Genomic DNA, 15,314 nt, shown 5'->3' with positions numbered 1-15,314 from the left:
GAACTTTTTTCACAGCACTATGAGGAACAGGGGTAATTTCTGCGTAGGACTATTTTTGCGTACGTTCCGAATGCTCATTGGTTGAATTGGTGGTCTGTAACTTTTACTTTTGTGACACAAAATTGAAATTTGTCTCACAAAATTGAATTTTGGACACAAAATAGACTTTTGTCTCGCAAAATTGTTTTTTGTGACACAAAATTGATTTTGAATACAAAAAGATCATGTCACATTCGGCGCCCCGTAATTCTGTCTCACCTTTCAAAATAGATTCTGTATATTGATATCCTTCCTGTATTATTGTGTTACTGTAGAACCGGAAGTTTCATATCGGACATTACTTCAGTTATTTACGTTCAATTGTGGATTGGACGCTCGAAAAGATGGTCATACATGACGTCATTGGACGCTCGAAAATCGAATCATTCATAACGTCAAGGCGACTTTAACTACTGTTCATTGATAGATTTAAGGGCAATAGTCCTTTTTCATTATTACCGTCTTTGGCTTCGTTTTTTTATTATTTTAAGCAAAGGGGAGTAATTTTCTACAAAGTTGTCATCCGACAGACTGGTTTACTGTTAAATTGGAGCAATGGGTAGTAGCAGACTCCAAATATTCAAAATATTAAAGCCTTGGTAAGTACTTGGATACTTTTAAATCATTAATTTCAAGTAATTCAGGTACTTACCGAAATGAAAATAGTTTAAGTTTCCAAGAAAGATGTTTACTGTTTTCCCTTACTCCAATGAAACCGCCAACCAGGTTGTCGGGTGTTGGTGGGTAATGTCCCTTTGAAAAACTTGCTAAAATGGCTTGCATTCCGTAAATATGATAAACGGCTAATATTTGCAATGAATGTTGTTTAATAAATAGTTTGTGATACAGTTTATGATAGCATATAAATAATAGGCTATTATCAAATACAGAAATACTGGAGTAGTCCATCTTATACTTAAAACACGTATTGGACTCGCCGCATGCGCGTGTCGGGTATTAGGGATTTCCAGCACAATAAGGACTGGTATATGGTTTGGACATTTTACACAAAAAATGTCCAAAAACTATAATTATCATCTTGAAATGACAAGCCAGTCTAATGCAATGGTCAAATCAATATATTACAATAAGACTAATTTGACCAAATGTAGGTGTGCGCCACAACAGCTTTGACAGTATTCAATAGAGTTGTATAGACTCAATGATCGAGGCAAGGAAGTATCGTGTTATATTTTTGTATAGTCCGAATCGATTTTCGGTTCTTATCATTGTCATGTCCAAAGATTTGCTTGATAATGTCCCTCGTTGATCATAATATTTGTTGTTAATTCAGATAGATTGTCTTTATAACTGACATTGGTAAATAGTTCTGTTGTAATGTATTCAATATATTTTGTGATGATCACTGGCATACAACTCCTTTTTTTTTAGTTTTGTATAGCAGAGGTTTGCTGCTGCAATGCAAGACGTGAAATATGTATTTCATGACCAACAACAGGTTTTTGTATTTATTATAAGTAGTAAGTACAAACACTATATATTTTTTAAAAAACTACAAATGGCAGGTTATTTTGTAGAGAAATATAGATTTAAAACTCAGGTCACTGATACTGAAACGGGCTTAATTGTATTGATACTTGAAAAAAAAGCAAAGTTATACCATCGTAAACTTAATTTTTAGCTGAAGTCAATTACTCTACCGGTGCACCTGGTCTATGTGCCCAGTTTTTAGTGGAGTCCGGATTGCTCGTTTACTTTTGATTTTTGTACGTGTTTTTTTTAGTATATCAAGTTTTGTTCTTTGTCTTATGTGTCAATTTTCCTTGTCTAGTCGTTGTCCTTGCATTATGTTCTCAAATCCTGCATTTCTTGATTTAACAATTAACTATGTTTCGTTAATTTGTTCGTCTATGTACATACAATGAAGATGTATAAAATAATTAATGAAAATAAAGTATGTTTAACATCTACTTTTGGAGTTAAATGAAAATGATTAAAAAAAACTGACCACGTCGAGTCAGAATCGCTTTAAACAGTAGTAAATAAAATTACTTGTATTAAACAGGAATATCTTTGTCACGTTGTTTAAAGTAACAGTACATTGATTACAATCGACAAAGCACGGAAATATTAATGTATATATTTACTGCAGCCACCACCAAATCTTTTTATTATATTACATGATACATGTGCTGCGTATTACAGATTTTATCAATGTTGATCTAATGAAAAGTGCCTTACATCGAAAAAAGTCAAGTTACGTCAAACATGTAAAATGGTTTATAATTATAACAAAACTTACTCAATCAATACATTTTTTTAGCTAGTGGTATATTCGTGATAATGATTAACAGTAGTTCAATATATCTCTCGTACTTTTTTGGGTATTTTAGGTGGAAACTTGCAAACTATAAAATCATATTTCAAGGAAATTAATTAATAATTATTTCGTAATTACGTGTCATTTTCAAAAAAAGAGTCTATTGCTAATACATTGTATTGGTGGCCATAATGGTGGCGAGTTTTTTTTTTTTTTTTATCATCGTCTTGTGCCCATCTCCATAACAAGACAAGAATTGTCTTCGCTCAACATCATATGTTTGTTTGCTTGTTCGGTCGATCGGTTGGTTGACTCTCTCAAAATAAAAATCACAATTCGAAGTAACCAGAGACAAAACAAAACAGAAAATTAAAAAAAAAAAGAAAAGATAATTTCAGAAAACAGTAACCGAACTCCATTAAAGTCCAGCGGCAAAACTTAGGTGCGACGGTGGGGTTTAAAGGTTTGAAATAAAGAAGAAATCACCCTCATGCGTTTAAAGACATGTGGTAGTCTCCGAGAAAAGTTTTAATCGCATGTCGAATGAAAATGCAAAATCATTACTTTTATATACGATCTTTACTGCGTTATAACCTTTACAATACAGCTTTTACCTAAGACTGATAAACATCTGTGAAATAGTTTAATATGTTATGTCAAAACAAATTTCTTACTTCAGTCAAAATAGTTGACGAAAAATTGTGTCCACAAGAAGACAGGAAATACGTGAGACAGGAAAAATTTACAACAGTTACTTAAGATCGGAAAGTTTATGATTTTTTTACTTATACAAAACCCCTAAAAAGGCGCGATAAAGATGGTTAAAATAATGTAATACATTTCCCGAGCATGTGGCGATCGCTGTATCACTCTTATGAAATTACTTTGATAGTAAAAGCAAGAAGACCATGATTGAGAACGAGGGACAACTGGATATTCATAATTCGGAGACATAAGAACATTATTGTCGTGTACACTTAAAATTAAGCAAAGTGTGTGTTTGATTTATGTATATCAACATAGGTGGTGTTTCTGAGATTTGTGATTCTGCAAGCACTTGATGGAACCGATACCTAAGCACATGGTCTAGGTACCTTTCGTATATATATATATTACATACGATTATCTAATTTCTATATTTCTATTCCCTTTTACAAAGAAAGGTGGCGCAAAGGGGTAAATGCAATTTATGATTTGTGGCCCTATCGTAGATGTTTTGGCACAAAATTCTTCTCATAAAGACATTAATTAACAGAAAAATTAAAATTAACTTGCTCTGATAGATGTTAACCTTGATGGAAATCCTTTTCACTTTTGGAACCACAGTGTATCTAAAGTACTAACCATAATCCAAACATAAATAGAACACTTCTCAGTAGACATGTTCAAGGCATGACAAAGAATGTGACGTCCTCTGTGCTCAATGAATGAAATTTTCCTGGAAATAAATTTTATGAAGCTGAAGTCATTCGATGAAAACTGAAATGATTTTAGGCGAATTCCGTAGAAAAACTAGTTGCATTTCCTGCTTTCAGATAATTAGATTGTTTATGGTCAAGGTTAATTAACTCGCGTGATAGATTTTCGTTACAGACGTGATAAGATACTTTTAACAGCAATTAATACGAAATGAAACCATAAATTTCCATAAACGATGCATTTGATGCGTACTTTAAATTTCCGATATAGTTATACTGTAGGCTGCAATCTGATGAATGAAGGTTGCAAAAAATAGGTTATTACAACAAAAACATGCTGAGAAACTACAAATACAAAAGAATGGATGACTTAAATTCGTAACCTAATGATCTGTTTAATGTGTATGTAATGTGATGTTATAACGACAGATGTATTTTTCAGAAATACAATGAAGTTGCTCTGGAACCACATTTCACGACCAACTTCGACGATTTGTTGTAGAGAATAAACTGTTTAGTAGGAATGAGCGTTACGTAATCACAATTTATTTATTTATTTGTTTTTATTATTATTTAAACCAAACTTAGATCAGTAGTCAAAGTTGTCGATGATCATGAGAAATATGTTGTTGTCCGTGTGGACAAAACCTCCAACAAAACAGTTAATCTGTATGGTAGAATTTCTCCTTAACAACATATTTGTCATTTTTGGAGGGTTTTTTTTCAACAAATCATCGACATTCCGATTGGCACTAATTATACCCCTCTCCTAGCCAATATGTATCTTTATTCACATGAATCGGAATTTCTTTAAAATCTCGTGAAAAAAGGTTAAGTTTAAAGAAGCTATTTCCTTTAATTTCACATATATCGATATTCTCTCCATTAATAATCTTTAACTGGAGAATGGCTTATCCACCATAACTAGAAAAAGAACACCACTGACACAGCTTCCTCCATGTCATTTTTATTACTTTCACCTCGAATCTTTCATATCAGTACAACAATGTGCGACAAACGTTGCGATTTAATTTTTTTTTAATTTCAATTTCCATTTCTTGTGCAGTAATATTACAGCTTTCCCTACAAATGGTGTTTGTATTTCTCATTTGTTAAGGTATGTAGGGGTTAGTAGCGACTGTTGTGCCTTTCTAATATGCCAATATTGCCTGGACCAAGGTTATAAAAATACGTATTGAACGCTTCTTAAAAAAAAGTTTTATTTCAGATATCAAGATCTTTTTTGAAAATATTCTGTTGCTGACAAACAGATTACAGTTGGGAATTTTCATAATGTGAACAAACTAATTTTTTGTATTTTTTTTTAAATACTTGTAATATGTTTATTTTGAACACGATGCGTCCAGGCCACAAAGTTCAAGACTTGCTTAAAGGTGGTGTCTTCGCGGATTTTACTTAATTTGAATTGTATTTAGTTCCTTTTATTTTCACTTATTGTTAATACCTTCTGTACTACTAATTTTACCGTTGGCAATTTTATGCAGCCCATTGTGTTGAAAAATCCCGGAAATAATTGAAAGATCTTGATTTCAAATGGACAGAAATAAGAAAGTGTAATCATGTAAACCAAGACTCTAGCGGAAAAAAATATACAACAGTCATTGCTTATAATTTGATTTCGTTATCAAAATTTAACTAGAAAACAGTATAAAAGGTTGATAAAGTGTCAGTCACTCAACAAAACGAAAGACGAAATGTTTTCCTAATCTAAATTGCGAGTTAATGGTTAATGTTGTTGATTAACAAAACCAAAAATTGTCCATATACAGTAATACATTCATGAAAATCTACGACAAAACAGTCTATACTGAAAACTTACAGCCCTACGGAGCTGAATGCAAAAGCCACATATTCATCTACCAGTGATGTAATTTTTATATCGCTACATTGTTTCTTGAATGTCTTTACGTTTGTTACAATAACAGCTTTGTAAAACTTGTTTGGTATTGGTGATGGTGATGATTGCATTGTTTTGTCTAGCCTATGACTCAAAATAGCGCATTGATGACGAGTTTGAGATTAGATACTTTTTGTATTTTAGAAAAGTTTGCAAGAAAGGCACAATGGGCATACTGCCAACAAGGAAAATTGGTTGCTTTTTCCATGTGAGACTTAAATATGTTTAGACTCTTTCGACCCACAACCTTAATAGATTTGTTAAAATAACAAAAATTAACATAGTATCAACCATTATAATTTTTTTTATTTATGTATGTATATAAAGATTGATCATAAAGCATTTGTTTAAAATGTGTAAAATGTTGTACACAAATTGTGTCGTACATATATGACTCCTTCGCTTTGATAACCTGTATAAATGTGCATCAATATCTGCTTGGTTAAACCAGTATATACGGATATTATATGTATAAAATAAAAATAGAAAGTGTTTTGAACTTCCTTCCGAAAACTGTTATATATTTTTGTAGATTTAAAATATACACCATTGCTTGATTTGTTAAGTCCAACACAGAATCAAACAAGTTCTTTGAAAATCAGTCACTTTTTCATTTTCTTTGTTAATAACGCCTTTTCGTATAAAAGTTCTTGATGTGGTTAGTTAATCATCAGCGAACGTAATGAACGCAGTACGCTAATGCTGTGTTTAACAATGAACTTAGTTAACGTAGTCAAGACATGTTTCCAGATTGTGATCTAAACTCATAAAGTAAATTATCCAGTTGCACAAAAAAACAATCGAACGTGAGCATATGAGGAAGTCGAGTGTTATAATTCTTACTTCCGATACATGATAGATGTTTGGGTGACAAAAGCCAATTTGATACAGAAATAAGTCTTCTTTGACACTACTCAAAAACGATCGAAAAAGTACCTTTGAAATTGTTAAGTGTTTACATTAAACTATTGCAAGTTGACCTTTTTTGCTGCTGTTCACAATTTGAAGTGATAATTAAACAATCAAAACATGGTACTTATTACTGATAACGAACTCTTTACTCCAAGTTATGTAATAGGTAAATCATTGACTTCTTCACGTTTACCAGCAGGTCAGGTACTTCTCAGTAGTTGATGAACAGTGACGGTATTGACTTAAGCTATATGACATAATACATCAATTGTCAGTTCTAATTCGTTCTATTGTGTCAGGGTACCAGTTTTTTGTCTAATTTAATGTTTTCGTATATTAGAGTTTTAACTGGTCTGGTATTCAATAGAAATTTGCAATCATGAATGTTTGGATTGTTTGGATTACTGTAACGAAATATTATATTACTATGGAATTGGTTAGTTGTATGTACTAAACGTTTTGGTGTTGACAAATTAAAGGTAAGCAGCTGTCGATTTTACTTTTTTAATTACGCAAATACTATTATTTTGTCACGGCAGATTCGTGTGTTATATAAATGCATCTATAGTAATCCCACTCATGGTTCATATTTCAGATCATTAAGGATTTTATATTGATATTTTTTTCGAGACATATAAATCACTCTATGTTTTAATTTGTCATTTTGGAAAGAAAGAAAGCGGTACACCTATATTAGGTTGTTTCTTTTGTCTATAAATGACAAAAAGCTTCGAGATTTATATTGCCAATGCCAGTGACATTATTTATTCATTTTATTTACATTACATGTACCAATCTGAACAAGAAAATTGTATGAACTCTATTGAGACTTGGTAATTAAGGTGATTTGAACTTGTAATTAAATTTCACTAAATAATTCATAAACCCCTGGCAGCTACTAGTAGATAAAATGGGACAATGGGGAAAACAGAATTATCTGTTACACAAATATAGTACCTTACACAGCATAAGTCCGGTTATTCCAATGGTTTATTTTCCCAATGGGATGACAATTAAGATCAATGCCAAACACCTACGACATATGGTTCCATTACTTTCTGGTGATAATTGTACTTTCTTGTCCTCTTCGTTGTGCAAGTTTTAATCTAAATTCTCTTGTAGGAAGTGTAAATGATACGTTGATGGGCGATTATAAAATGTAGTTTGTTATCTACAAGTCATAGTTTATACGAACTTGTTTGTGCAATGGAAACGAAATTGAGTTAAAATAAAATCAAAATAACAGATTAAAATGTGAATATTTTTCTGGTTTAATTATGAACAGTATTGGATTACTGATTCTATATATGGACAATACCAGGTTGTAAATATTGCAGATAATTAAATTGCATTTGTTCATTGCAGATCACCAATATCAATATGTTTTGTTATCGATGATCATCAGGAAGGCTAGCGACACGAGATCATGGCATTAAAACTATATGCTTACCGGCTCTTCCGATCAGATAATTCTGATAACTCATAACAATAACTGATCTTTGCTACAAAGTAAGGATTTTAGGGAAAGTGTTTTAATGCAAGCAGAAGTGCTTGTTAACAATGGAGGATTTTGAAATACCTGAATTTTGCAATAAAACATTTCACAATGAGACGCTTACTGACCGATCTGAGCACGACGGTGCTACTATAATCTCTCCGATTGCCATGGCTCTGGCTGGGGTACTCGGTAATATAACAGCATTATACGTGCTGCATCGAAATAAAAGTCAGAGTGTATTCTACACACTGGTAGCCGGTCTAGCGTGGACAGATTTGTCAGGGATACTTTTAACTACACCGGTTCCAGTCATCGAATATTTAAAAAACAGAGAATGGATAGGTGGGAAGACGTTATGTCAATTCAATGGATTTTGTATGGTTTGTTTTGGAATTTCCACACCATTGATTGTTTGTGCAATGGCAATAGAACGTTTGTTTGGCGTAAGGTACCCATTTTTCCATAATCAGTATTGTCGACAAAAATATGGCAGAATAGCTTTACTGGTAATTTGGATTACAGTGTGTATGATAGGAACTCTTCCACTGATTGGATTTGGACGTTACGTTATACAATATCCATGCACGTGGTGCTTCCTTGATTTCCACGGTAACAATCCTGTACATTCCGCGTTTGGATATTTTTACTCCGCAGTAAATTTGACTGTCATACTAGTGATGTCATCATGTAACATATACGTCATGTTTATTCTTATTCGCGTTAGGTATCTTAAGAAAGTGACTTTAAAAGAACAGGGTAATTTAGAACCAATATATTATGACACTTCAAAAGCGCGGAAGAAATTCCGAAAACAGAAAGATATTGAAAAACAGATGATTGTTTTGATGTGTGTCATTACTACAGTGTTTGCAATTTGTTGGGCTCCATTAATGGTAAGTTTTAGCGCTAGTATTTAGTGTTTGAATTGGTACTTGTCCACATTTAATTCTATGAACAGATAAGATCAGTATTAACCTCTCATTAGAACTGTCAGAAGAGCCGACTCTAGGGCAGTTCAAAGTGTCATAGGACAGTTCTAGAGCCAGCTCTTCAGATAGTTCTAACAATGTTGGCTCTACGAGAACAGTTCTACTAGTAGAGTCGGCTCTACAGCTAGAACTGTCAGAAGAGCTGGCCCTAAAACTGTTCTAAATCTGTCATAGAACTGTTTTCAGACAGTTCTAGGACAGTTTTGTGAGAGGTTAGAACTGACCTTCTCTGTAAATATGGCCAAGAAAGCATCTGCGTTTTAATGAAAACTGATACCGGTTTAATATGTACCCCGAAAAAGACAAAACTGTTGACTGATTTTAGCACCAACTTCCTAATCTGACTTGTTACTACTAGAGCATTTGGCACCCCATTACACTGTCAAGCAAGAGGATGTATCGTGAACTGGGCCCGGTTCAAAACATTGAATAAATATTTATCAACAACATATCTTAGTACATATAGATCCAGTGGACAATCTTTATCCAGCGTACAGATCTTTAGAACAACTAGGCCCAGCAGGTTGAACCGGCAGGGTAATACTAAGCGTCATATGCTTTTCTAGAACACAGATCGATAACGAATGTAGGCATTGCAACTTTAACGTGGAGAATTTTAAGGATCGTGAATAATATTATGTTGTATAATGATTTTGTTTCTTATTGTCTACTTTTGGTTGACCCATAACAATTTATGATGATGTATTTTTCATTAATGGCATAAAGTGAGTACTGAAACTGCTGCATTTTCCATTTTCTAAAAAAATGTTCTGAAACCAATCACGCATTACGCCATTATTATTAAATTTGACAGGCATCGGTGCCTTAATTGTTTGTAATTGTAAAAGTTGCAACTTTTATAGTAATTGTATATCTTTATAGTCTTCCTGTCCGTTCAAACTTCAATTTTTGACACCGGTTATCCATCTGTTCACGATCATTTCTGTTGCTCAGTAGTGTGACGGGAAATTTGCAGCCATATAAAGTCGCATAAAGCGTTTGTTTGACAAATTTGACAAAATAAATTTGCGTTTAGTTAGTACAAATTTATTTGCTTAAAACAAGCCCAGAAAACAAGCAAAACGAAATTTGAATTAAGCATGAAAATATCTTAAAGTATTCCTCAATAATCTGACAGAAATTTTGAGTCTCAACAATGGTTATATACATACAGGCGAATGCTAGGTTCACCACCAAGGAAATTCAAAACCATTCAGGAGGTCACTACAAGGCAAAATACATTTCGTCGATCATTTGCTCTTTTTCTAACTACTTAGTTGCATCACCCGACAATATCTTGAAAAAGAAGCCAATTTAAAGCACAGAATATAATCTGATTACAGAACTACTTTTTCGTTATTCTTCTGTCCATTCCAATATCTTTATTAAACTAATAAAACTTGCATTGTAGTTTTAATTCATAGAAACGTTAATACAGTTATAGTTAAGTCTTTAAGACCTGTTGAATGAACAGTTGTGTTTCACTTAAGTTTTGATAAATTACTTTCAAATATTGTAAGACAACACTTCACCTTGTGTTGCATTATTTTCTAATGCACTTGTGAGGAATGGATTCATCAAACAAACAAAACCGGTGTATCTTAAAATTACTAATGTTTAGATTTGTCATCCATTGTCGTAAATTATGTGTACAAAGAGTAATCAAGGAAACCAAGGTTCTAGCGGAAATCAAAAGAATGTAATCCGGGGAAAATGAACAGACAAACACAACAAAAAACATTAAGTAACTAAAATAATACATACAAGGTAACAAAAGTAAATGAGCAACTCGGACTTCACTAAAAACTGAGAGCATGGACCAGGTGCACCTGTGGGGTAAACGTCATCTACAAAGTTGTGAACATCATATGATCATTTTTATTAGCGTGTCTGATTTTCTAGACACACTACGAGTTAAGTGGACGTCGCATGTCTGTTGGTCAAACTTAGAAGAATTAAAATATATATTCTGTTAGAACAATTATAAATTTCTCAAATAAAAGGAAGGTTATATAAATCTACCAAAACCACCATAATCTTAGTGACTAATATTATGTACTCATCACCATTATAAAGATAAATTTATTTCAACTCTTCCTTGCCATTTGCATTGGTAGAGTAGGCAGCTTCAAGAAAGCAATCAGAGATTTTTTTGCAATATATATGATTGGTATTGTTGTATTTAATTTGCCCACCCAGTATACGATAAGCTGCTCGATTGCTGTCACAATAAAACAGAGACCGCTTCCTCTACCGATGCACCTCGTCCAGTACTTTGATAGAGTCTGGTTTGTCCAGTTTCTGATGTTTTTTTCTTTTTTCATCTGTTCCTCGGTACCGTAGGGTATACTTGTCACTAGGATTATACAGTTTGGATGTCGGTGTGACTTTAATTACCCGTGATTCACCAAAGATTAACGTGTTTTCTATATTAACCCTGATTTTTTATTTATCTTCTCCACTATCATTATCACTAGAGCAGTAGTTGTCAATAACAATATTATTCGCAACTGTTTATGATATTTTAAAACATTTATCAAAATGTCCATATTCCTCTATTTACAATCTAGCAGCTATTCAAGCTCTAATTCAACCCAAAAGTGCTTTTAGTTTAATAATTTCATTTGTGATATTACAATACACCAAGGGTTTATGACCGCTAGAAAACAGGAATATGCTATTTGTCTAATTGAATTGTGTTGGTTTATGATACCGATATTCTATATGGGTAACTGTCGCGGGTTTAATAAAATCCGTGGTGAATCTGAGTAAATAAGTCGAGCGATTTTGGTTGACAGAAACAATTATATTGCTACTTTACAATTCTATTGGTTTCTAATAACGATGTTCAAAAACGTATCGAAATAGCCACGGTACAAATGCGATATACTATACTGCATAAACTAACACTGAACTCTTGCTTTGGGATTTGTATCACCCAGTAACTGGATAAGCATTTCGTTTGACCGTAACTTAATTCTATTTTATATGACACAAGAGGCTGGATGACTTTCGAGGTTCGTTTGTGATTAAGGTTTCCGCTTTGCTTTACATGCCTCTCAAGGTTTCAGTTATTTATCGATATAAACTTAAAATAATGATTGAAAATTGATCATTTGCCTTGGGATTAATTATATAAAGAAACACTTTTTTCATATCTACAAGCGACCACTGGTCAAAGATTGTCACGTTTTTAAAAGGGGCATTAAAAGAGCACACCAAAGTCGAATCCAACGACACTTAAATATTCACAAGACAAACCCAAGACTACATATTGATGTTACCGAATATTCGTTACCGACATTTTAATTTTCACATTTTTCACATACCCGAGCTGAAGGTTAATATGAGAAAGGAAATTACATAGATAGATTGATTTGGGTTAAAAAAAAAAAGAAACCATGTTAAATTTCATGTATAAGATGCACATTACTTAAAATGCAGCAAAAATTGTTCTAACGAAAATGAATTGACATTTAAAGATCACCAATACAAACCGTTATTATATTTCCAGGCTGTTAAATAAACTATATCATGAAGGATTTTTATCATCCGATGTTTTTTGCAATCTTCCTTTTACTGATGCTTTATTCTTTGCTTTACAGGTAAGTTCAATCACCTCGTTGATTAACCGTGATTATAATGGATAGAAAAGTATTCTTTTTAATCTTTTATTCATGGATCCGATTTTGATGATCACTTAGCGTGGTTTAAATTCACTTTTAAAAATTGTTGCATTACAAGATTGTAAACAAGGCTTTTACTTGCAGATTCAGATGATTGTCACTATGGCAACTGGCAAGAGCAATTTTATTGCCGACCTTACTACCATTAGACTAGCTAGTCTCAATCAGACACTCGACCCATGGTTGTACATACTTCTCCGCAAGTCGTTCATCCGGAAACTCTGTAGTTATCTACGTCGGTGTTGGTCGGTCAAGTCTCCCAGGTCAAGTAACTGTGAGGATGATAAAATTAATCATGCAAATCATTTACGTTGTTTCCGGAAACAGTGCCACATTGGAGGACCTCATTATCAATATCATGTTCAGATAAATATCCCACCATCCGCTCAGTGTGTTGTACACTATAAGAGAAGCTCATCAAAATCAAAATCAAAATCGAAATCTGACGAAAGTAAAAAACAACAATTACCACAACAATTATCCCTTGACATTCCCGATATCGCTCAAGGTCAGAGTCAGAAAGAGGCTCAACTAGATGTGACAGATGTTAAATCTGCAGAACCTTGTCGACAGTGTGGTAGTCTACGTACAAGTAGCTCAAAATCCTCCTCAGGAAACAAGGGTGGTTATTTAAGCGTTGCTTTCATTCCACATTCTTGCAATGCCAAAGACCTTGAGAGCGAGAATAAGTCGTGTGAAGATTGTATAACTGCAGCTGATTTTGAATCAGAAGATTCTTTAACAGATGACAACCATCTTGAATCAGAAGTATTTATAACGAAGTCGACCGAACTATCATCTGATTTATTGATGCAACAACAAAATACCCGTCAGAAGATACTGTCAGACAAAACACCGAGTCCAGTCAAAAACAGATTTTCTTTGTGAGTAATTTATTTAATTTATTGTCTCTACTGACGGTCTATAAAACGATAAGTAAGGAACCTTGTAGAAAAATCACAAAGGCGGATATACTGTCCCTGAAATTTTCCAAATAATATACAAAATCGAGACAGTCGGTGCTTGCAGTCTGAAGAGCAAATGTTTTGGGGTTTTTTTTCTAACAGACAATACTTACTTCAAAGCCAAATACAAATTTACCTTCCCACATTCGAGCAAAATGCATGTGAGCTGAGCTCTTCAAAACGTTTGCCTCCCATGGTTAGCAATCTCTACGCAAGGCCTTGCAATCTTGCAAACTTTTTATTTTACTGAATGTGGTTACGCGTACAAAGACATATTATTTTAGCAAAAAATAACAAACTGGTTGCATTCATTGAGTGGAGAATAACTTGATTTTTATTTACAATGTCCACTTCTCCAATTTGCACTGCCAAAGTATACAGAATAGATGTGGACAAGTCGTATAAACATTTAAAGAACGGTAACTCTAGTTCAAAATGTAGCAATGAGATTTGTTTTTGTTTTCTTTTTTCAGGCGGAAGAAAAGAGCAAAGTCGTATACATAGCTTTGGTTATTCTTATATTTGTGTTTGTACCGTGCTTTATCGTATAATAATGTCAAATTTGATATTTCATGTGATTTTAAAAATTAATATGTATTTTATCAAATAAAATGTCATGTTATTGTTACAATGATCATCAACATAAAATGAAGTTATACAGCAATTGAAAATGATGAAACTAAATGAGCAGCTCTGATCAGGGGGTAGCTTATATGCGGAGGCATTCGGACTATGACGTATTTTTTTCAGACTTTGTGATTCAAGATAAGAACCTATGCAGTATTATGGGAACCTGATACAACATCACTATGGCATTGGAAATACAAACGAGTACGTAAACGAACATAGGGTTTTGATAGAAAACAAATTAATGTTGGTCAATAAAAAAAAACATGAAGACGGTATTGATTACTTATATTTCAAAGTTGATTATTAAAAAAAAGAAATCTCAATTAGCTCATTTTTGCCTAAAATATATTCAGTATACCTAGAAAACAACCGGAAAGCTATTTAAAATTTACCCTGAAGCATTTAGAGGGGAAAAGTGCAGGAAAATTTCCCAGCAATTTTTAAACATTTTTCAATTAAACTTGACCTATTAATATCTTAAAAAGGCTTACAAACACTTTAGATTGATGCTTATTTCTGGAGGTTATGAGGTATAAATACTTGATGAAATTTCTGCGTTACTTTTTTCTTAATGTGTCACACCTTACACACACTTTGCCTGATTCTTAGAGAAGTACTGAAGCAAATTTGAAAGTATTGACACTTTGGCAATTGCTTATCTTACTACAAACTCCACATAATGACAAAAGAAAAAATCAAAGAGGAAAGTCTTCAAAGTCGCTAATCGTTAAATATTCTTTGCTACTGATTTTGTCTTACTTTCAACATCCGAAATGGCACGAATGTGAAATGCTTTAAAATCGGACAGAGACCTATAATTAAATTACATGTCTATGAATCGGATGACTTCCGCTAGAATCTTTATTGCTCTTTCGTAACCATGCTGACCCGAATGTTTTCAATCAAAACAACTGGTTACCAGGAATCAGATTAAACAACTGGCAATGACTATATATAGATAATGTAAATGATCTATAT

The 15,314-nt window shown here is 33.1% G+C and overlaps 1 protein-coding gene across 1 annotated transcript; it reads left to right on the top strand.

Annotated features, from left to right (window-relative positions):
• The first annotated feature begins 6,747 nt into the window (after positions 1–6,747).
• LOC148629548 (prostaglandin E2 receptor EP3 subtype-like) lies at positions 6,748–14,659 on the top strand. Its single transcript, XM_088553393.1, has 4 exons — positions 6,748–7,047; positions 7,934–8,959; positions 12,826–13,625; positions 14,180–14,659. Exons 2-4 carry the CDS (start codon positions 8,129–8,131, stop codon positions 14,208–14,210), a joined length of 1,662 nt encoding a protein of 553 aa, XP_088409519.1. The 5' UTR covers positions 6,748–7,047; positions 7,934–8,128; the 3' UTR covers positions 14,211–14,659.
• Positions 14,660–15,314: the final 655 nt, after the last annotated feature.

This window comes from Perna viridis, chromosome 1 (assembly GCF_037379345.1).
Source record: "Perna viridis isolate PV_CMFRI_1.1 ecotype Kerala chromosome 1, ASM3737934v1, whole genome shotgun sequence".
Classification (NCBI taxonomy): Eukaryota; Metazoa; Mollusca; class Bivalvia; order Mytilida; family Mytilidae; genus Perna; species Perna viridis.
The sequence above is the reverse complement of the archived record's forward strand: the minus strand, read 5'-3'. Positions and strand labels throughout refer to the sequence as shown.

Coding starts and splice junctions, on each gene's coding strand:
- LOC148629548 (XM_088553393.1), top strand. CDS start 8,129: ATGGAGGATTTTGAAATACCTGAATTTTGCAATAAAACATTTCACAAT. Junction 8,960..12,825: donor TTTGTTGGGCTCCATTAATG/GTAAGTTTTAGC, acceptor TTTTACTTGCAG/ATTCAGATGATTGTCACTAT. Junction 13,626..14,179: donor GTCAAAAACAGATTTTCTTT/GTGAGTAATTTA, acceptor TTCTTTTTTCAG/GCGGAAGAAAAGAGCAAAGT.